Here is a 25,180-nt window from a genome sequence, read left to right as displayed (position 1 = left end):
CCCAGACCCTAAAGTACAATAATAAAAACTCAAGAACCCTAAAAAAAAATGAATTTTGTAAAACTGGCGATGTTTTGAAGATCCACTGTTTAATAAATAATTTAAATTTGAATAAAAAATAGTGTTCTTTCTACACACACACACACACACACACACACACACATATATATATATATATATATATGCTCACCCAAGACTGGAGCACCTAGATTCATAAACAAACTTCCTAGAGACTTTGCTACAATAATAGTGAGAAACTTTAACACCCCACTGACAATATGTCTAATAGACAGATCATCGAAACAGAAAGTTGAGAAAGATATTCAGGACCTCGGCTCAGCACTGGGTCAAATGGACCTGTGAGGTATCTACAGAACTCTTTACCCAAAAACAATAGGATATACTTTTCATCCCGCACAAACTTACTCTAAAATAGATCATCTAATCAGAAGTAAAACACTCCTTAGCAAATGCAAAAGACCTTAAATCATTAGAAAAAAGTACTTTACAACACAGCAAAATGAAATCCACAATCAAGACCAAGAAATTCACTTAAAACCATACAATGACATTGAAATGGAATAAGCTGCTCCTGAATGACTTTTGGGTAAATAATGAAATTAAGACAGAAATCAAGAAGTTTTTTGAAACTAATGAGAACAAATATACAAGGTACCAGAAACTCTGAGACACAGCTAAGGCAGTAGTAAGACAAAAATTTATAGCACTAAATGCCCACATCAAAAAAAGCTAGAAAGATCTCAAGTTAACAACCTAACATCACAACTAAAAGTACCAGAGAACCAAGAGCAAAAAAAAAAAGAAAAAAAAAATCCCAAGGATAACAGAAGACAAGAAAAACCAAAATCAGAGCTGAACTGAAGGAGACAGAGACACACAAAACCATCAAAAAAAAAAAATGAATCCAGAAGCTGTTTTTTTTTTTGAAAAAATTAATAAAAGAGACACTGCTAGCTGGACTAATAAAGTAGAAAGGAGAAAATATTCAAATAAATGCAATCAGAAATAACAAGTGGGATATTATCATTGAACCTATGAAATACAATCATCAAAAAACATTATGAATACCCCTACACACATTAACTTGAAAATCTAGATGAAATGGATACATTCCTGGACAAACACACCCTCCCAAGACTGAACCAGGAAGAAACTGAATCCCTGAACAGACCAATAATGAGTTCTAAAATTGAGGCAGTAATAGTCTATCAACCAAAAAAACCCCAGGAACATTGATTCACAGTTGCATTCTACCAGATGAACAAAGAAGGGCTGGTACCATTCCTGCTGAAACTAATCCTAAAAATTAAAAAGGAAGGACTCCTCCCTAAGTCATTCTGTGAGGCCAGCATCATTCTGATACCAAAACCTGGCAGAGATATAACAAAAAAAGAAAACTTTAGGTCGATATCCTTGATAAACACCAATGCAAAGTCCTCAACAAAATACCAGCGAACTGAATCCAGCAGCACATGAAAAGGCTTATTCACCATGATGAAGTAGGCTTCATCCCCAGGATGCAGAGTTGGTTCAATACACACAAATCAATACATGTGATTCATCATATAAACAGAACTAAAGACAAAAACCAAGATTATCTCAATAGATGCAAAAAAATGCCTTTAATGTGATTCAATATCCTTCATGTTAAAAAAACACCTTGCCATGTATGTACCTATGCAACAAACCTGAATGATCTGCACATGTACCCCAGAACCTAAAGTACAATTAAAAAAAAAAACCTCTCAATAAATTAGGTATTGAAGGAACATATCTCAAAATAGTAACAGCCATCTCTAACAAACCCACAGCCAACATTATACCTAATGGGCAAAAGCTGGAAGCATTCCCCTTGAAAAATGGCAGAAGAAAAGGATGCCCTCTCTCACCACTCCTATTCAACATAGTATTGGAAGTTCTGACCAGGGCAATGGGGCAAGAGAAAGAAATAAAGGGCATCCAAATAGAAAGAGAGGAAGTTAAACTAACCCTGTTTGCGCATGACAGGCATTCCATGCTCAAGGATAAGAAAAATCAGTATTGTGAAAATGGCCATACTGCCTAAAGCAATTTATAGATTCAATGCTACTTCTATTAAATTACCATCTACATTCTTCACAGAACTAGAGAAAACTATTTAAAAATTCATATGAAACCAAAAAAGAACCCAAAATGCCAAGGCAATCCAACTCAAAGAGAACAAAGCTGGAGGCATCACACTACCCATCTTCATACTACACTACAGGGCTACAGTAACCAAACCACCATGGCACTGGTACAAGAACAGACACACAGACCAATGGAACAGAACAGAGAACCTAGAAATAGGATCATACACCTACCACTGTCTGATCTTTGACAAACCCCACCAAAACAAGGAATAGGGAAAGGATTCCCTATTCAATAAATGATACTGGGATACCTGGCTAGCCATATGCTGAAGATTGAGGCTGAATCCCTTCCTTATACTACATACAAAAATTAACTCAAGATAAATTAAGGACTTAAATGTAAAAACCTCAAACTATAAAAACCCTGAAAGATGACCTAAGCAATGCCGTAAGGACATAGGCATGGGCAAAGATTTCATTATGAAGATGCCAAAAGCAATTGCAACAAAAGCAAAAATTGACAAATGGGATCTAATTAAACTAAAGAGCTTCTGCACAGCAAAAGAGACTATCAACAGAGCAAACAGACAGCCTACAGAATGGGAGGCAATTTTTGCAAATTAGGCATCCAACAGAGACCTATAGATAATATCCAGTTATCTATAAGGAACATAAACAAATTTATAAGAAAAAAAATTAAACAACTGAATAAAAAAGTGGATAAAGGACATGAACAGACACTACATGCAGCCAACAGTCATATGAAATAAACTCAACATCACTGCTCATTAGAGAAATGCAAATCAAAACCACAATGAGCTACCATCTAACAGTAGTCAGGATGGCTATTACTAAAAAGTAAAAAAATAACTGATGCTGGCAAGGTTGTGGAGAAGAAGGAGCACTTATACACTGTTGATAAGAGCATAAATGAGTTCAGCCATTGTGGAAGACAGTGTATCAATTCCTCAAAGACCTAAAGATGGAACTACCATTTGACCCAATCAGGGCACCCTGACTCAATGACAGATGAATAAATGCACTCTCACATCTGGTTCAGTGATTTAAGTGGGTTAGGGATGGTCAACAGCTGCTTTCTGAGGGTGACTGCCACCAATTGACCAAGATCCCCTGTCATCCTCACATTTATTCAGTAAAGATTTCATAACAGAGGTTTTAAGCCAACACACTTGTGGATAATTAATATGATTAAAAGAGCGGTTTTACAAACAATAAAAACTTTAGGTTCCAGGGCCCAGAGTAAACACTATTGATGGGTAATTCCCCTTTGATCTCCCCCTGAGAGGACCATCCAGCACAAAGTTTACATGAGTAAACAGAGTAGCGACAAAGGGATGTGGGGTAAACAGAATTAAACTAGGAAAGCCTCTTATCATCACTATGTTTCCCTAACATAATGCACCAGCTGCCTTTAGCCTGTTCCAATAAAACCTTTCATCCCTCCAAAAGGTTTGAGACTATAATCTATAACTTTCTCTAATATTTCCCTAATATTTTGCCAACCACCCTGAGTGAATTCCAACATATGGTGGTACATGCCCATAGTCCCAACTACTCTGGAGGCTCAGGTGGGAGGATCACTTGAGTTTGAGATTGCAGTAAGCTATGATCACCACTGCACTACAGCCCCCATCACTGAAAATAAAAGATATACTTCTATTCAGTAATAGTCTAAAACTGAATGTATGAATTCTTAGGGGAGAATTAGAAAAATGACTATTCTTGAGTTCTCATTTTATTGGCATGAGAAAACGCTATGGAGGAATACAGCATCTTAGAGGATAAACATTACGTCTTCTCTTAATAGCAGATAAATACATTTTATTATGAGAATTAGGAGAGGGAAGATTATCATCAAAGACATTTAAAAGTAGAATAAAACTCCCAAAATGAACATAGGAAAAAAAATTAAAAAAATGAGGGAGGCCACTGAAGATCAACTTATCAATAGAGTGAAAATAAGGACAAAAACTTTAAGAAAAAAGTAAAATGTAAGGTGAAATGGAAAAAAGTGCATTAATTGTTAAAAGTTAACAGACTGATTTCTCTGTTTAAAAGATGATTATTAACTGAGTTTTTAAAAAAAATTCAGAAATATGCTATTTATAGGAAGCATGCTTGAAGACAATATAAAAAAGCAATGGGCGGCCGGGCGTGGTGGCTCACGCCTGTAATCCCAGCACTTTGGGAGGCCGAGGCGGGTGGATCATGAGGTCAAGAGATCGAGACCATCCTGGTCAACATGGTGAAACCCAGTCTCTACTAAAAATACAAAACATTAGCCTGGCATGGTGGCGCGTGCCTGTAGTCCCGGCTACTCGGGAGGCTGAGGCAGGAGAATTGCCTGAGCCCAGGAGGTGGAGGTTGTGGTGAGCCAAGATCACGCCATTGCACTCCAGCCTGGGTAACAAGAGCAAAACTCCGTCTCAAAAAAAAAAAAAAAAAAAAAAAAAAAGCAATGGGCAAAAATTAACTTGGCAAATATACATACACAAAAGAAACAGAAGTAGTTTTTATTTATCAGGAAAGTCAAAAGTACTTTAAAGATGCCTATCACGTTTTGATAAAATAACATGCTTTGTGAAAATGATTTAACAGTCATAAACCATACTGCATAGAAGCTAACTATATATAGGAAAACCCATTAGAAATGTAAGAAGAAACTGATTTAAAGCATAATTATAATGAGAAGTTTTAAACAGATTTTCAGGATTTGTATATGTCTGATACACCAAAAATAAATAAGGATGTAGAGGAAATATACACTAAAACTACTAATTTATAAGAGTAGAACTTTATAGACAGTATTACAATGAAATAACTTAATTTTCCTCCCATTTTTTGGCATTTAAATGAAGAGACCTTTTGATAAAACATACGTCAATACACAAGACTTTTCTGGTCACCAACAGATAATAAAAGTCCTCTAGTCACTTTTAATTTTAAAAATCCATAATTAAAAATCAAGTCCTAGTCAAGGCTGCAAAATTTGTTTAAAATTAATGTCTGCGGTAGAAAAGGTGGGTGTGTGATTAGCTGCTTTTATGTTTCTATGTCTTTTATTTGTTCAATTACTTTCAGTTCCTAGCCATACCTTCTGACCCTTCCCGGGGTATAGCAAGAGACTGAAGGAGAGAGAAGGGGCAGAAAATGTCTTTATTGCCTGGCACTGTCTGACCTAGCATTAAAGTCTCCAAGCTGGGCTGACGTTTAGAGCTGACACTGTCTCATGGGGAACACTGACAGATTTCTCAGTGATTCTCCACTGGGAAACGCACAACTGTAATTTCCTGGTTCTTTAGGCTTCTGTTTAAGGTTCTATTCTAGTCTCACCACACACATAAACAGGGGCATTGTCATTCACTCTTGTTTATTTCAACAACCACTTGTTTCTGATCATTTAAATATATATTTCCAGGGTAGATACTTTCTTGATAGCCAGACATGTATATCTGGTTATCCCTACTTGAATATTATTACGCAATTTAACAAGTACTATGTTCCTCCTCCCAATAATTTGCATCATTGTCCACTCTGTTGCCCAACCCAAACCCTGAAAACATAATTAGCTTTATCTTATTCCTTACATTCAGTCAATACCATATCCTGTTGATTCATCTCCTAGATGTATCTCATATCTATACATTGCTCAGAGTCCTCATTGTTACTACACTGATTCAGGCTATCATCACCCCTCCCCTAGATTATGAAAACAGCTTTCCTCCTGTTTTATCCGATTTCAATCTGTTCTTCACACTGCAGCCAGAGGGTCCATACAAAAATACAAATTACATCATGTCATTTCTCTGCTTAAAACCTCCCAATAATTCCTATGGTCTTAAGAATAATGTTCCAAGTCCTGACACAGCTTACAAGGCTCTTTATTCCATTTCTTAGCTTCACCTCTTGCCAATCCCTTTTCACGGACTATATTCCCACCTCACTGAATTCATTCAGATCTTCTTCAGGTATGCTTTGTTCTCTTTTGACCTGTCACTTGCTGTCTGCATTTCCTGATGACATCTGCTTGACGCCTACCCCAAACTTCATTTTCCTTCACCACCTTAGTAACAAATCCTGAATTTGTTTGGGGTACCATGCTCCCAGTTAAAAGTCTACCATTCTCAGTCAGTCTTGCAGCTAGGTGAGGGCACATAACTAAGTCCTAGGAAATATAATAAAAGCAAAAGTGTGGGAGTACTTCTGGGAAATATCCTTAAAAGTAGAATTGAGAGATTTTCTTTGCTGCCTTCTTTCACCCTGCTGCCTGGAATGAGGACGTGATAACCAGACAGATGGTTGCTGTCCTGAGTAATGTGCATGAGTATCATGCTCTAGGGAAGGCAGAGTGGTAAGCTAGAAGCCTCCTATGTCCCTAATGGCTTTATGAAGACATCATACCAGGACTATGTTATCTCTTTCTCCACTAATTTTACCTGAGAGATAAATTAGTCTCGAACTTGTCTAAGCCACTGTTATGTTTTGTTTTCTGTTGTATGCAACTAATCTAAGTTAAAGCAACATACTCCTGCAATATTCTGACCTTTCTTTCCAGTGTTTCCACACCATCTCCCATTAGCTAGGCAACTCCAACTCCTTTCCTTTAGATGTAAGACTTCCTAGCAAATTGTTTGTGATCATTCACCTGGGTTATGTTAGGTATTTCAGCAGCATTTTCTTCTAGATTAGATGCTACTGAATCTATCCCTCTCACCGTTATATTCCAGGGCCTAATACAATGCCTGGCATACAATCAATGCTCAATAAATACTTGTGGTCTGATTTAATAAATGAACAAATAGTAGCTATTATTATAAATTAATATCCTTAAACAGGTCTGAGGTACAACTGAGGGTGCTTGTATGGACAATGGCTGGTCTATTAGGATCTAGGCTGTCCTAGAAACTTCAATGGGTGATAGGTAGGAATAATTAATGAAGGGGCAAATAATTAATGAATAACCCTACTGCCGGTTATTTTGGGTGCTCTCAGAACTTCATACTTTCTCAGCTTGGGAATCTCCATAGAGCCTCCAAACCACTGTGGTCCCAGAGGAGATCTGCCTACTCAGAATACTTCCTTAAAGAGGTCAGCCCTAATATACAGTGAATCTCTAATATTCATCTGTATTCAAATATTTATCTTAGATACTCCATAGCTTGATGAAGCTTACATTCTAATGGAATAATAACAAACAAATAAATAACATAATGTCAGGTAGTAACAAAGATAAAACAGGAAAAGCAGCAGGAAAGTGATAGGGAATGCAATGGATGTGGTGATCAGAGAAGGTTTTTTTGAGGAAGTGATATTTTATCAAAGACATAAACAAATGGAATACACATTAAAATTTTCTAAGGACAATATTTATCATGTATATCTTAATTTTTTTCACATCCTGCATGTGACATCTGATACCATATGTTTTCTAAGCATATATTTTAAATTTAAAATTTACTAATCTGAAACATTCTTACACAATAAGAATTTTCAAAATACTTACTTCCAAGAAGTTTTTGCTCTTCTTTTCAATTACAGATTGCATGAGGGTGTGGCTCATATGTATGATGTTGTCAACATACGGTAAACATTCTGATTGATAATCAAGAGTTACAACATTAAAAATACCAATCCGCTTCTCAATGGCCATATTCACAATATGTCTAAAATAGTTTCTGAATCTATTTAGGATAGCTTTAAATTCTTTTGAAGTTAATTCTCCCATAGGTGACATTTTCATACTCATGATTTTTGCCTTCTCTACCATGGTACAATACTTTATAAACTTGCAGCTGTAAGCATTAACTAGGCCCATTGAATTACCAATAATAGTCAGGAGATTCACAATCTGTAAAGAAGAATGTTAAGATGTTAGAATTTTTATTTTAAGAGCGAAAAATGTATGGTTTGACACGCTAATAGTTTCTAAGAAAATAAAATAATAGTGCTATGTGGAGTTCATTTTAAGAACCTCTATTAAAAATCTAAACATGTTGGAAACATAAAACTTTAAATTTAGATGGCTTTCTAATATTTGGCTTTTACATAAAGGCTTATTAGGCTATTTCACTTTATAATTAACATGTTATTTTGAGCCATGGACTAAAGACACCAATCATTTATCCCCTTGCTTGTTACCCTATTTTAGAGTATACTATGCTTAGCCCTAGAAAATGCCAGTCCCCAACCCCCAGGCTGCAGAGTGGTACCAGTCCATGGCCTGTTAGGAACTGGGCCACACAGTAGGAGGTGAGTGGTGGGTGAGTGAGCATTACTGCCTGAGCTCTACCTCCTGCCAAATCAGCAGTGGCATTAGATTCTCATAGGAGCTTGAACCCTATTGTGAACTGCACATGTGAGGGATCTAGGTTGTGTATTCCTTATGACAATCTAATGCCTGATGATCTGAGGTGAAGAGTTTCATCTTGAAATCACCCCTCCATCCCCATCCATGGAAAAATTGTCTTCCAGAAAACCAGCCCCTGGTGCCAAAAAGGTATGTGACCTCACCCAATTCACCAAAGATGTAACTATTTAGATAGGGTAGAATCCTAATCCAAGCTAAGCCAACTAGGTTCTCTTGTAAATTTGGACAAAAATACCCAGTTAGATGCTAATGGGAAGAGTTGGGGCATGGCAAGTCAATATATTGGCAAGCCTATATTATGAAGGAGTCATAAAAGAGAAAGATTCTTTTCACAGAAGTTGGAAAAATCACACAGACGTGAGCAGAGATGACAGATCATGGGGAAATACAATGGTGATTATTTCAATCACTATGAATAGGATGCTCTAATTTTTCAATAAATTCATTTCATCTAAGAACTCAGTGGCTTTCTGCTCCTTAAAGCAAACATTCCCTAAAATGAACTGTTTAAAAACTTACTATATTTTGGTAGGCAGGATCCATTTCAAAAAGGATGTGACAATCTGGCCATTTGTTCTGCTCTGTATATTGTATTATGCTTCCTGTCTTATTAGGTAAATCCACAATTGAAACCAAATCAATGAAGATAGACAGGTGGGGATCTTGGCAAAAAGGCGTAATTGTGGCTAAAATATATGTAATTTAAAAGTCAATACTTCAGAAGTCCCATTGAAAGCAACACTTCAAAATGATCTATGACATACAGAACTATTGAAAACTGGGGCTGATTTATTATGAGGGTTAGATAGTATTCTATACTTATAACTGGAATTTAAAAATAGGTATAAAGATGTAGATTTAATATTATAGAAACAAAAGAGCTACTCACAGGCAACTGAGTAGAGGTGATGGGAGGCATGATTTGAAATAGAAACTGAAAATAAGTCATTCAGTTAATAAATATTTGACATGTATCTTTTATGTGGAGAGTATTATGCCATTACAAGGATACAGAAATCAGGAAACAGAGCCTTAAGAGTTCACAGTCTAGCTGAACAACCAGATGTCCACAGGCATGCATGCATAGATAGATAGATAGATAGATACATATACATACATACATACATACATACATACATACATAGACAGACAGACCGACAAATCTCAACATATACTTCACACCTTATAAAAATTTCAACTCAACTATGGTGACATGACTGGAGAATGATACAACATTCAAGAAGTTGCCAAAAGTCCTGCTGTTTTAAGATCTTTGTAAAATTTATTGTAAGAAAATAATAAATTCTTTGGTCAGGCTAGTAATTGCCTTCTATTTCTGACTGTGTATACACAGCTGCAAAACAAAATCTCTTTAAGATAGAAACAATACCTTTGTTACACTATGACATAAAAGATCTTGCTCATTTGTACTAAGTATCGTAGCATTCTACAGAACATAACAGAAAAAATCCAAACCTTGAGATATTTTCCTAATTCCCATCTTTTATGCATTCTAAGGCTATGTGTAAAATTCATACATCCTCAAATAATTCCAAATTCACAGTGTTTGATCCCAAGGATTGTGAATTTGTGATATACCAATATTCTGTAATATCTGCCACATCCCTGGGTAAAAGCATCAGATGTCTAAATTTAAGAAAATATTGCCACAGAAGACAATGCATTTCACTAAGCTTTAAAAACACTTACTTATACATTTTTCCATATTAGTCAACATATTTTGAATTTTTACTGAAAATTCCAATCTGTTGGGAACTATAAAGAGATTTGTAGGAAATTCTGGAAATCTAACAGAGAAAACAATAAAAGCATATTTCAGCAGAATATAACTAACATAAAAAATACAATTACTTGTAATTTTTAAAATGTCTAATACTTACTCATAATATATGGATTTATTCTCAAACTCAGTCTCAATTTCTGTATCTATTAGAATCCAATGAAAGAGAGAATACAAAATTGATTGATATTTATATCAGCTAAATGACAAATTAATATATTCCAGTGCTTTATACATATCCTAAGAATAAACTCAAGAGGTCATTTGAAAGGCAATACTGAAGCAGTATACCCCATCCCAAGGTTCTGATTAAGAGATCTAAGAACAAACATCCTAGATGTTCCTCTTGATGAAGGGGGCCCCTCACCTCTGCCTCAGTGAGAAGCTGTTTGGGTTTTGAGATGAAAATGAACAATGGTGTCATTACTTATAGGCAATACAATGATCTGTAAAATTTATCCTTACTTTTAGCAGTATTTACCTTAAGATTTATAAAATCATAATCTATAAATTATAATACACAGCCTATTAACATGATCTCTCATTTGTTATTTTCTAGTTGTTAAGATATTTCTCTTCATTCTTTTTTTTTTTTTTTTTTTAAGAGACAAGGTCTCACTAGTCCCACCTCGGCCTCCCAGATTGCCGGCCGGGATTGCAGGCATAAGCCACTGCACCTAGCTACTCTTCATTCCTTATACTCTCAGTTGTCTTACCTGAAAGAATATCTTCAGGATTGTAACTAATTTCTTTTGATTTCTTGGCTTGTGGGAGCAATTCTCTACTTGAGTGTTTTTTGACACAATTTTCTTTATGTTCTGACATTTCATCTTCAAACATCACACACTTTTCAGGGCACTGGTCAGACTCATTAAAGTTCTCTTTAGAATTTTCTGAAGAATCACTCTCAGCAGGAATTCTCAAGTGTAGATTTACTTCAAATATTGGTGCATATGTTTTCCTCAAATCCTTCTCCACTTCAGCACTATTCAAAATCTAATTTAACAGATATGTGAGGGTTCCACTGACAACATATAACTTATAGAACATTTAATTTAGGATAATACAGACCAAAATTTTAAATGATAAATCATAACTCCAGGATAATCAAGTAACACTGTATTATCAAATACCTGATACTTGCATGTTAAAATAAGTAAATTAAATGTGAAACAAATGACATTATAATGAAGGAGTTCCCCCCAAAAGACTAAATTTGTGCCAGAGTCACTACATCACTAGTCCTAGTCATTTGAGAGCTTATTTAAAGTACAAAGGCTTAGGTCTGTCCCCAGAGATTTTGAGTTAAAGAGAGGCGGGGCCCAGGACTTTTAATCACCTAAAAGCTGAACATGGGAATCTGTTGTATACCCTGGTTTAAGAACTACAAATCAAGAATACACACTTCACATCCACTACAGTAAGTCCATCCTACTACAGTAAGTCTGTCACGTTAATATACATATACTAATATGGACATCTCCAATGAAAAACACCAGGGTATAAATATCTCATTTATGTAACATAATTGTTCTTAGGCTCTGTCTATGTTTGGGTTCTCGATTAATCTATTGATCCTTCCTACTTCATAAATAATCAGTTATGCTTGAGGTAGCTATTGCATAATTACTCCTCTGTGTTTCTGAGGGTGATCACCTGAATAATCTGCTGGAATCTTAACCTCTAATTCCAGTCATTAGTAAATTAAGGCAGTTAACATTATCAATAAACCTCATTAGCATCTTATTAAGCTGCTGGGGAAAGAGCATGAGTAGATAATGAAGGTGATTTGCAAATCTTAAATGTTCACACAAATGGATATAGTTTGTTTGGGATGATGAAAAAGTTGCAGAAATGGAAAGTGGTGATGATTGCCTAACACTGAAGGTAGCTAATGTCACCAAATTGTACACCTAAAAATGGTTAAATGGTAAATTTTATGTTATGTATGTTTTATCACAATAAAAGAAAGTCCACCCAGACAATTCTTAATAAATACATAATGTGCTGCTTAGCTTATTCTGGAAAATAACCTATAATTAACTCTGGGAATACTGGCCATCAAGCTGTATATATATTATTATTGCATATAAATATTTTGCATCAAATCATTCTTTAAATGTAATTATAGTTACAGTGAATGAACTGTATATTTATCACTATAGTAAACAAGTTACCTTCATCTAATCCTCATAAAAACCCTGAGAGAGAGAAATTATTACTCTAATTATACATACAAAAAAACCCTGAAAGCTTAATTTGTCAGAGGCTATATTGCTAGCATGTGGTAAGGCTGAAGTTCACTCATAGGTCTGGGCACATCATTATAATATGAACTGAGACCTGAAAATATTTTTGTAGTGAAGAAATCTCTTAGCTCTTATGCTTTTTGTGCCAACAAGAACGAACCAGTAAATAGTTTGATTTCGTCTAAACTGTAAACAACAAGAGAAGAATAGCCACAGCTAAATGAAACTAAAAATTGTACAGATTACAATGGGGATTTAGGAGGGGAAGGAGTAGGCAGCATCAATGATTACCATATCTGCAACTTTAGCTCTTATCTCTCGCTTGAGATTCAGATCTACATTTTCAACATCCCAATAGAAATTTTCACCTGGTTTTCCACAGGTACCTCTCACTCAACATATCCCAAAATAAACTAATTATCTCTCTTATCTTAACTGTATATTAGAATGTGCCCAAAAAAAGCAGTTTACAACATTTTGACCTCTAGGAGAAAAAAGGAGCAAATCAAGGTCAGATAGTAGAGGGCAAAGTAGCGGCAAGATGCCCAAGCTTGGGCTATGGGAAAAAAGTGGACATAAATTTAGGCTACCTTAGTGGCAGTCTGCTCATTCATGCAGCCTGTGTCCCAATCTCCACTCTATCAGCCTGCATTGAGCACATATGTGTATATATACATGTATAAAACAGATGTGTGAATCTTATTGGTTCTGTCCCTCAGGAGAACCCTGACTAATACAAGTTACATGAAAAAATGCTCAACCAAGCTAGTAATAAGGGAAATTCAAATTAAAACTTCAGCAAAATGCCATTTCATGCCTATCTTATTGACATTAAACACTGATGAGGATTGGTTAAGCTTATGGAGCAATAAAAAATTATGAATTGCTAAAGGTCATTGAAATTGGTACAAGCATTTTAGAAAAACAATTTTATATTACTTAATACAGTTGAAAATAACATATGCTTTCACCCAGAAATTTCACTCCTTAGCATTAAGTTAAAAAAAAATAACTCTTGTTCATATACACCAAAGGAGAAATATACTGCAATGTGCATGGCAGAATTATATGTAATAGCAAAAACAAAAACTGGAAATAACCCAGACGTCCATCAACAACAGAATGGTAAGTAAATTGTTTTATCAGTAAAGGATGAATAGGAGACACTGAATGTTTTTAAGTTGGGTAAAGCCTATATGAGTGTTTGCTTATTTTTGCAGGTATCGTATACTTAATAAAAACATTATTAAAATAATACACATGCATTGTACAAAATTTAGACTATTTAGAAATATATATATGAAAGTAAAATTACTCAAGATTCCTACCACCCATAGATAACCACTATTAATATTTCAGTGCATATATTTTCAGAATTCAAACTACATAGTGTATATATACTTACGCTGGTTTACACTAATACATGTGAATATCTTTCTTTGTTACCAAATCTACCTAAATACTTTAGAAAGAAAAGATACATATACAGGCTATATTATACAAGGATATTTTTACCAAATTGGACAAGCACTTGATATATAAAGTTTAAATCTCAAGAAAATAATACCAATGAAGAGAAAAACAATTCTGTCAAGAAAAGATTTCTTAACAAAAGTTTCTCAAGGATTCTTTAAAAGTTTCCTATTTTACTTCTGCCATTTTTAAGTTAAGAACACAACAAAACTCCTTTAAACAAAAGCAAAGACAGAATAGTATAGTGGTGGGAGAAAGAGGGGTAGATGCTACTTTAGATAGGGTGATCTTCCCTTACCATTTCTATGTAAAATAGCATACAACATCACTCCTACATAACCTTTTTTTCCATCATTTTTCTTCACAGTACTCATCACTTCATTTACCTATCTCTCCTGGTAAAATATAAGCTCCATGAGGTCACAGAATTTGTTATGTCCACTGCTGTTATTTGAACTAGGTAGGTAGTGCCTACCTAGCTCAGTGCCTGAAACATAGTAAGTACTCAATAACCATGTGGTGAATGAATGAATGAACTAAATGAGCTAAATGTCATTATAGCTTTTTACAGTGGGAGCAGGTAAGTGAGTGTGGGGGTGGCAGGGGAGGGTATGTTGGTTGAGGGGTTGTGTGTATTAATCATAAATCCATTTTAAATTTCAAAATGTATTCATTTTATAGCAAAAAAACTTGTTTATATTTTTCAAAGATCTTTTTACCTCATTAATATCAGGGTTTGCTTTTACGTCTGACTTTTTAACAGAAATAGCATGTGACTTTACATTATCAGCAAGTTCTTCACAATCATTTGCTATCTTTCCAGCAGGAAAAGAGTTGACCTTGAATGTTCTGTATTAAGAAATGGGAAGAAAAAAATCATTTAAAATCATTTACATCTACATATATAAAGAACACCAACAACTCAACAACGAAAAGCAACCCAATTAAAAAACAGGCAAAGGATTTGACTAGGCCTTTCTCCAAAGAAGATATCAGGATGGACAATAAGCACAAGAAAAAAATGCTTATTATCACTAATCATTAAAGAAATGCAATCCAAAACACAATGAAATACTGTATTACCTTACACCCATTACAATGGCTATTATCATTTTTTTAAAAAAATAGAAAATAATAATAAATGTTGGCTAGGTTGGAAGCACAAGAAGATTATAGAACACCAAACAAATTTAACCTAAAGAAGACTACCCCAAGGCATTTAATAATCAAACTCCCAAAGATCAAGACAGAGTGATACACACACACAGACAGACAGACAGACAGACAGTACAAAAGAAAAAACCCTTCTACCCTAGAATGGTACATCTGGCAAAAATATCCTTCAAACGCAAAGGAAAAATAAAAACCTTCCCAGACCAACAAAACCTCAGGGTTTTGCCAGATGCTTATCATCAATGCCAGATCTATCCTACAAGAAATGCTAAAGGAATTGCTTCAATCTGAAATAAAAGAATACTAATGAGCAATAAGAAATCATCTGAAGTCACAAAACTCACCGGTACATATAAAAACACAGAATATTATAACACTAATTGTGGTGTGTAAACTACTCATATTTTAAGTAGAAAGATGAAAAGAAGAACAAATCAAAAATCACTACAATAATTTTTCAAGACACTGACTATACACGATATTAAAAGGAACAATAAAAGTTAAGAAGCAGGGAGATGAAGTTAAAGTATAGAGATTTCATAACTCTCCTTTTCTTGTTTGTATGTTTGTTTATGCAATCGATGTTAAGTTGTCATCAGGTTAAAATAATGGTTTATATTATTTGCAAGACTCATGGTAACCTAAAATCTATAAACATACAACAGAAACACAAAAAATAAGAAAAAAGAAATGAAAACATACCACCCAAGAAAATCACCTTCACTAAAAGGAAGACAGGAAGGAAGAAAAGAAGGAAAGGGCCACTTCTTTTGGCCACAAAAGAGCCAAAAAAAAAAATAAATAAAATGGCAGGAGTAAGTCCTTACTTAATTAAGACTGAATGCAAATGGACTAAATTCTCTAATCAAAAGATATACAGTGGCAAAATGAATGAAAAACCAAGAATCAACCTTCTGTTGCCTACAAGAAACACACTTTACCTCAACAAACATAGACTGAAAATAAAGCTACAAAAAAAGATATTCCACACAAATGGAAACCATAAAAGAGGAGTAGTTATACATACTTCAGACAACATAGATTACATAACACAAAGTATAAAAAGAGACAAAGAGGGTTATTGTCAATTCAGCAAGAGGATAGAACATTTCTAAAATACATGTACCCATCACTGGAGCATACAGATATAAAAAGCAAAAGCAAGTATTACTGACAGAGCAGGAGCACCCTTACCTCAAACACCACCACTTAAGTTCCAGCTCCCTTTCCAGCTTCATAAATTTCAAGGAAATCACTTCTAACTATAATCAGCCAGAAAGAACAAACAGTAAAAGATAAGACAGCTGGGCTACAGAGGGAGATGCGTGGAAAGTCTCTTGGGTAACTGCCAAACTTCACCCTTATACAATGGGCCCCAGTAAAACAGTAAGCCTTAATAAGCCCATTCCTTTCCCTTCAGGTGCACTAAGATAGGGAAGCTAAAAGCAAACTCGAGAGTACAACTGCAGCTGCAGAAAGATGTATGGGAACATACACACAACTCTTCCTCCTAGATAAGCACAACAAAAAGACACAGAAACAGTCCAAGCCTCTAATAAAGTCTCCTACCCTGAATTGTTAAAAACTCAGTCTGGGCCGGGCGTGGTGGCTCATGTCTGTAATCCCAGCACTTTGGGAGGCTGAGACGGGTGGACCACGAAGTCAGGAGTTCAAGACCAGTCTGGCCAACACAGTGAAATCCTCTCTCTACTAAAAATACAAAAAATTGGCTGGGTGTGGTGGTATGCACCTGTAATCTCAGCTACTCGGGAGGCTGAGGCAGGAGAATCAAGTGAATCCGGGAGGCAGACAATGCAGTGAGCTGAGATTATGCCATTGCACTCCAGCCCAGGCAACAGTGTCAGACTCCATCTTAAAAAAACAAACAAAAAACAAATACTCGTAGTCTGTAAGAGAGTAGGCCTCTGATCTAACTCAGCCAGAAGGCTCCTCTCAGGTTTGTTTTCTCTAAAATAAACCTGTCTAGACTGGCAAGTCACCTTTCTTATCTCTTCCTCTTTCTTTAATTCTTACAATTATTATCTCTTAAGAGAGAGATAAATCCCAATTACAATAATAGCTGGAGACTTCAATACCACATTTTCAGCCTTGGACAGATCATCCAGACAGAAAATCAACAAAGAAACATCAGACTTAATATGCAGGAAAAACAAAACGGACCTAACAGATACTTACAGAACATTTCATCCAATGGCTACAAAACACACATTCTTCTCCTTAGCACACGGATAATTCTCAAGGATAGAACATACATCAGGTCACAAAACAAGTCTTAAAAACATTCAGTAACATCAAATAATACCAAGAATCTTCTCTGACCACAAAACAAAAACAAACAAACAAAAAAACCCTACAAATCAATCACAGAGGGAATTCTGGGAACTATACAAACACATGAAATTTAATCAATATGCCCCTACATGACCATGCTCCTACAGTGGCTCAGTGAAGAGATTAAGAAGGAAATGGAAGCATTTATTGAAACAAAGGATAATGAAAACATAACATATCCAAATCTATGGGATACTGCAAATGCATAACTAAAAGGGAAGTGTATAGATGTTAAGTTTCTACCACAAAGAAAAAAAATCCTTCAAATAAACAACCTAATGATACATCTTAAAGAATAAGAAAAGCAAGAGCAAAAGAAATCCAAAGTTAGTAGAAGAAACGATAAAGATCAGAGCAATAAAACTACAGAAAAGATCAATGAAACAAAAAGTTGGTTTTTGAAAAGATAAAGAAAACTGACAAACTTGAGCCAGACTAACTAAAAGAACAAAAACAGCAAAGACCCAAATAAATAAAATCAGAGATTAAAAAGGAGACATTACAATTGATACTGCAGAAATTCAAAGGATCACAGAGGCTGCTATCAGCAACTATATGCAATAAATTGGAAATCCTAGAAAAAAGGGATCAATTGCTAGACACATACAACCTACCCGCCACTTAGCTAGCAGAAGATAAGAAAAAAACAAAATCAGAGCCAAAATGAAGGAAATTGAGACACACATACACAAAAATTTTTTTTAAAAGATCAAAGAATCCAGGAGCTGTTGTTTTTGAAAAAATTAATAAAATGGGCCACTAGCTACACTAATTAAGAATAAAAGAAGATCCAAATAAACATCACTAGAAACAATGAAGGGCATGTTACTATTGACCCCACAGAAATAAAAACAACCATGAGAAACTACTACAAACACCTCTGCACACAAACTGGAAAACTTAGAAGAGATGGATAAATTCTTGGACACATAAGCCCTCATAAGACTGTGCTAGGAAGAAATTGATTCCCTGAACAGACCAATAAAGAGCTCTCAAATTGAATCAGTAATAATAGCCTACCAAGCAAAAAAGCCCAGGACCTAAAGGAATTGCAGCCAAATTCCAGCAGATGGACAAAGAGGAGCTGGTACCATTCCTACAGAAACTATGACAAAAAAAATTGAGGAGGAAGAACTTCTTTCTCCAAATCATTCTATGAGGCCAGTGTCATCTTGATACCAAAACCTGGCAGGCAGACGTGCACGCATGCATGCGCGCGTGTGCGCGCGCACACACACACACACACACTGTAAAAACTAAACCTTCAAGCCAATATCCTTAATGAATATTGATGCAAAAATCCTCAACAAAATACCTGCAAACTGAATCCAGCAGATCATCAAAAACTAATACAATATGATCAAGTAGGCTTCATCCCCAGGATCCAAGGTTGGTTCAACATACACAAATTAATAAATGTGATTCATCACATAAACAGAACTAAAGACAAAAACCACATGATTATCTCAATAGATGCAAAAAAGGCTTTCAATAAAATTCATTATCCTTCATGTTAAAAACTCTTAGTAAGCTAGATATTGAAGGAACATACCTCAAAATAATAAGAGCTATCCATGACAAACTCAGAGCCAACATTATACTCAAGGGGCAAAAGCTAGACGCATTCCCCATGAAACCAGCAAAAGACAAGGATGTCCTCTCTCACCACTATTATTCAACATGGTATTGGAAGTCCTAAGCAGAGCAATCAGGCAAGAGAAAGAAAAAAAGTGCATCCAAATAGGAAGAGGGAAGTCAAACTATCACCGTTTGCAGACAACATGATTCTATGTCTATAGCTTCAGCCCCAAAGCTGCTCCTTCAGCTGATAAACAACTTCAGCAAAGTTGCAGGATACAAAATCAATGTATGAGAATCACTAGCATTCCTATATACCAACAACATTCAAGCCAAGGGCCAAATCATGAATGAACTCCTGTTCAGTTGCCACAAAAAAAAAAAATACCTAGAAATACAGCTAACCAGGGAAGAAAAGATCTCTACAATGAGAGAATTACGAGACACTGCTCAAAAAATCAGAGAGGATACAAAGAAATGAAAAAATATCCCATGCTTATGGATAAAAGAATAAATATCCTTAAAATGGCTATACTGCCCAAAGCAATTTACAGATTCAATGCTATTCCTATCAAACTACCAATGGCATTCTTCACAGAATTAAAAAAATATTATTTAAAAATTTATATGGATCCCAAAAAGAGCCTGAATAGCCCAGGCAATCCTAAAGAAGAACTAACCTGGAGGAATCACATTACCCAACTTCAAACTATACTACAAGGCTACAGTGACCAAAAAAGAATGGTACTGGTGCAAAAACAGGCACATAGACCAATGGAACAGAATAGAGATCCCAGAAATAAGGCCCAGTATCTATGACCATCTGATCTTTGACAAAGCTGACAAAAACAAGCAATGGGGGAAACACTCCCTATTCAATAAATGGTGCTGAGATGACTAGCTAGCCAAATGCAAAAGTAAAGCTCGATCCTTTCCTTACACCATGTATAAAATCAACTCAAGATGGATTAAAGATTTAAATGTAAAACCCAAAACTATAAAAACCCTGGAAGACAATCTAGGCAGTACCATTTTGGACACAGGAATGGGTAAAGATTTAATGATGAAGACACAAAAAGTCATTGCAACAAAAGCGAAAATTGACAAACAGGGTCTAATTAAACTTAAGAGCTTATGCACAGGAAAAGAAACTATCAACAGAGTAATTAGACAACCTACAGAATGGGAGAAAATATTTGCAAACTTTGCATCTGACAAAGGTCTAATATCCAGCATCTACAAGGAACTTAAATTTACAAGAGAAAAACAACTCCATTAAAAAGTGAGCAAAGAACATGATCAAACACTTCACAAAAGAAGACATACAGCAGCCAATAGGCATATGAAAAAAAAGTTGAATATCAGTGATCATTAGAATAATGCAAATCAAAATGACAATAAGATATCATCTTACACCAATCAAAATGGCTATCACTAAAAAGTAAAAAAATTAATGGATGCCGGTGAGGTTGTAGAGAAAAGGAAGCCCTTATACACTGTTGCTGGGAATGTAAATTAGTTCAACCTTTGTGGGAAACAGTATGGCAATTCCTCAAAGAGTTAAAAACAGAACTACCATTCAACCCTGCAATCCTGTTATTGGGTATATGCCCAAAGGAATATAAAGCATTTTACCATAAAGACACATGAACACCAATGTTCACTGAAGCACTGTTTGCCCATTAATGACAGACTGGATAAAGAAAATGTGGTATATATACACCATGTAATACAATGCAGCCATAAAAAAGAAAAAGATCATGCCTTTTGCAGGAACATGGATGGAGCTGGAGGTGATCATCCTTAGCAAACTAATGCAGAAATAAAAAACCAATACTGCATGTTTTCACTTATAAGTGGGAGCTAAATAATAATAACTTATGAACACAATGAAGGAAACAACAGACACTGAGGTGTACTTGAGCAGGGAATGTGGAAGGAGAAAAAGGGGAAGAAAAGATCACTATTGGGTACTGAACTTAATACCTGGGTAATATAATATGTACAACAAACCCCCATGATGCACATTTATCTATGTAAGAAACCTGCACATGTACCCCCAAACCCAAAATGAAAATTTTTTAAAAATTAAACTGAGAAATCTTTCAAAAGAGTCTCACATTATCTAGAACTCTATACCCAGTGAAAATATCCTTTATAAATGATGGTGACATAAAGATGTTTTTCAACAATTAAAAACCAAGGGAACTGTTTCCCAGCATTCCTGAACTGAAAGAAATATTAGATTGTTTTTCAGGAAGAAAGAAAATGATCCTTCACAAACAGAAACAAATAAAAAGAAACAACACAAGAAATGGTAATTATATGGGTAAACATATATGGATATTGACCATTTATTTAAAACAATATTTTTAATGTCTTCTGGAGTTAAAATATATGAACAACTAAAAATCTATTTAAAATATAGTGAAAGAATGCTGTAAAAGGCAAGAGAAAAATAAATGGAGTTAAAGAGTTCTAGAGTTTTAGCAATATCATGGAAGTAATAAAAGTAACGAAAATAATTTGTACTAGCCTGTAAGAATACCTGCTTTTAGATTAATCAGATTTGTTATTCTTTTAATATTTTTCCTTCTATTAGTTTGTCAGACATCCTATCACTATCTTTTAGTGGTTACTCTAGAGCATGGGTCAGCACACCTTTTCCGTAAGGGGCCAGATAGGAAATAGTTTACTTTTTGTGGACCATATATGGTGGTCTTTATTACAATTCAATTCTGACTTTGTAGTGCAAAAGTAGCCACAGACAATAGGTAAACAAATGGGTGTCGCTATAGTCCAACAAAACTAACTCATAAAAACTGACTGCCACAGGATTTGGCCTATGGGTTATATTTTGTTGACACTTGGTCTAAGTAGAAATTCTTAAATTTTCTACCAAAGAAAAGTTATTACAACTGATAAGTGAGCTTAGTAATATTACAGATACAAGGTCAATATACAAAATCAATCATATTTCTTTATACTAGCAATGAATATTTGAAACTGTATTTAAAATAGGGCACCATTTTTAATACCATCAAAAAATACGAAATTGGTAGTTTAAAACAATAATGTGCAATATTTGTACACTAAATTCTATAAAACACTGATGAGACAAATCAAAGAAGACCTAAACAAACAAAGTATACCATGTTCAGGGCTTAAAAGGCTGAATATTGTTAAGACATGGATTCTCCCCATATTGATCTATGTATTCAATGCAATCTCAATCAAAATCTCAGTAGGACTTTTGAAGAAATCTGCTAGCTAATCGTAAGATATATATGAAAAGGTAAAGGAATTAAAATAGTCAAAACAATTTTGAAAAACAGAAACAAAGTTGAAGAACACATACTACCTGATTTCAAGACTTATTATAAAATTATAATTATAAAGACTGTGAGGTATTAATGAAAGGACAGATTCACAGATCACTGGACTAGAAAAGAACATTCAGAAGTAGACTTGCAAATATGTTAGGGTAATTGTCTGGAGGAAGATTAGTCTTTTCAACAAACTATTTGAGTAATTAAATACCTATATATAACAATATACACCTCAAACCATACCTTATACCATTTGCAAAGATTAACTCAAAAAGGATCACAGATATAATGTAAAATCCAGAAGTATAAAACTTCTAAAAGAAAATATTGGAAAAATTCATCATGCTGCAGAATTAGGAAACAATCTCTAGATTGGAAATCAAAAGCCCAAACCTTTAAAAGAAAAAATAGATAAGATGGACTTCATTGAAATTAAAAACTCTTGTTTATCAAAAGACACTTAGGAAAATTAAGACAACTTATGGACTGGGAGAAAATATTTGTAGAACACAGATATCATGTAGTTTTTACATGTATACATTCTCTCTAAGCACTGCCTTTGCTGCCTTTAGTAAGTTTTGGTATGCTGTGTTTTCATTTTTATTCATTTACTAAAACCTAATTTTATTCTAATTTCCCTTATGATTTCTGCTTTGACTCATTGGTTATTTAAGAGTATGTTATTTAATTTCCATATATTTTTGACCTTTCCCAAACTTTCTTCTGTTATTGATTTCTAATTCTAATTTAGGTTAGTCAGAGAACATACTTTGTATGATTTTAACCATTTTAAATGTATTGAGATCTGTTTTATCACCTAACATATACAGACTTTTACTTTTGAAACACTGTCCACTTGGCATCCACAGGTTGCAAAGATGATTTAGGATTAGTTGATTTTATAACAAAATTCTCCAGAAACTTTTAGGATGATAGAAAAGAATTTATTATTTATAGGTCTGGCCAATCACATCATAGCTTATGCTATTTTTCTTACCACTTTATTCTTGTCATAATATCTTGTTCTCACTTTTCAAACATGTTTATTGTTCTGTAGGGTATATAATATATTTTTAAGGGATTACTTGACCATCCTTTCCTCCTGATTTCCTCATTAACTCCTATCAATAAATATTTGTCAAGACCAGATTCAGTACCCTAAACATTTCCTTTGCAGTATTTATTGTAATGTTAAATATATTCATGTGATCAGTAGATTAATCTCTCTCCTTTCCTCCAGACTGTAAACTACATTAAAGCAAACTGTCTGTTTTCCTCAGCATTGTATGTCCAGGATCTAACAAAGCATCTGACAAGTGATATGTGCTTCATTTCTGTCATCTAAAAAATTCCATCAGCCTCCTTTAAAGAAACTTCCCCTCACCCCCACCGAGCGCATAGCAATCACCAACATGATTTCTGTCCTTCTAGTTTTAGTTTGTCAAAATATCATACAAATGTAATCATATAATATGTAGTCTTTTGAGTCTGGCTTCCTCCACTTAACATTCGAGATTCATTCATATGTTATAAATACTTCACTCATTTTTATTGCTGAGGAGTACTCCATTTCATGGATATCCATTTATAGATTTCTAGATTACTTCCAGTTTGGAACAATTGTGAATAGAGCCATTCTAAACATTTATGCATGGTTTTTTGCACAGAAAAACCAGAAAAATATTTTCTGGTTTTGGGGGGTAAATGGCTAGGAGTATGCTTGCTAGATAACAGGGTAAGTATATGTTTATCTTTATAAAAAAATTGCTCAATTGTTTTGCAGAGCATCTGTATCCTTTTGCATTCCCACCAGCCAGGTATTAGAGTTCCAGTTGTTCCTCATCCTCATGAGCACTCTGTATAATTGGTATTGTTTCAGCCATTCTAGTAGGTATGTAAAAGTGTCTCATTGTGATTTTAATTTGCATTTCTCTTACCTCTAATGATTTATAGCATCTTTAAAGCACTTATGTGTAATCTGTTTCCTTTTTGGTGAAATACCTGCTTAGATCTTTTACCCATTTTAAAATTAACTTGTTAGGGTTTTTTTTTAATTGACAAGAAAATCAATAAAACCAAAAGTTGTTTTTAAAAAAAGTTTAACAAAATTAACAAATGTTTAACTAGACTAAGAATATTTTTTAAAAGCTTCAAATTACTAAAATCTTTAATAAAAGAGGAGATATCACTATTGACCTTACAAAAATTAAAACAATTAGAAGTGAATACTATAAACAACTGTATACCAACAGTTTAAACAAGTTAGATAAAATGGACAATAAAAAGACATAAATTACCAAAATTACCTAAAAAGACATAAATTACCAAAATTTTATCAAGAATAAATAGAAAATTGAAATAAATCTCTAACTAGTAAAGAGATTTAATTAGTAATTTTAATACATCCCACAAAAAAAAAGGTGAGGCCTAGACTTCACAGATGAATCTTTTAGATATTTCAGGAAGAATTACAAACCACCATTGGAGAGTACTACCAACACCTCTACACAAATAAACCAGTAAATCTAGAAAAAAAAATTGATAAATTATTGGACACTTATATCCTCCCAAGACTAAACCAGGATGAAGTTGAATCCCTGAATAGACCAATGACAAGGTCCGAAAATGAGGTAGCAATTAATAGCCTACCAAACAAAAAAAGTCCAGGAGCAGACATTCTACCAGATGTATAAAGAGGAGCTGGT

At 34.5% G+C, this 25,180-nt stretch overlaps 1 protein-coding gene across 1 annotated transcript in view; it reads right to left on the bottom strand.

Annotated features, from left to right (window-relative positions):
- Positions 1-25,180, bottom strand: part of DNAH14 (dynein axonemal heavy chain 14) — a 403,573-nt gene that overhangs the window by 300,657 nt on the left and 77,736 nt on the right. Inside the window, exons 12-17 of the mRNA XM_032289400.1 lie at positions 14,763-14,892; positions 11,038-11,317; positions 10,422-10,467; positions 10,231-10,328; positions 9,040-9,206; positions 7,657-8,001 (exon numbers count right to left, since the gene is read on the bottom strand). Of these exons, the coding sequence (XP_032145291.1) occupies positions 7,657-8,001; positions 9,040-9,206; positions 10,231-10,328; positions 10,422-10,467; positions 11,038-11,317; positions 14,763-14,892 (1,066 nt within the window). The remainder of the gene's footprint in view (positions 1-7,656; positions 8,002-9,039; positions 9,207-10,230; positions 10,329-10,421; positions 10,468-11,037; positions 11,318-14,762; positions 14,893-25,180) is intronic.

This window comes from Sapajus apella, unplaced genomic scaffold, assembly GCF_009761245.1.
Source record: "Sapajus apella isolate SASKATOON/1434 unplaced genomic scaffold, GSC_monkey_1.0 scaffold22, whole genome shotgun sequence".
Taxonomy (NCBI): domain Eukaryota; kingdom Metazoa; phylum Chordata; class Mammalia; order Primates; family Cebidae; genus Sapajus; species Sapajus apella.
Note: the sequence above shows the minus strand (reverse complement) of the source record. Positions and strands in the feature narration are given on the sequence as shown.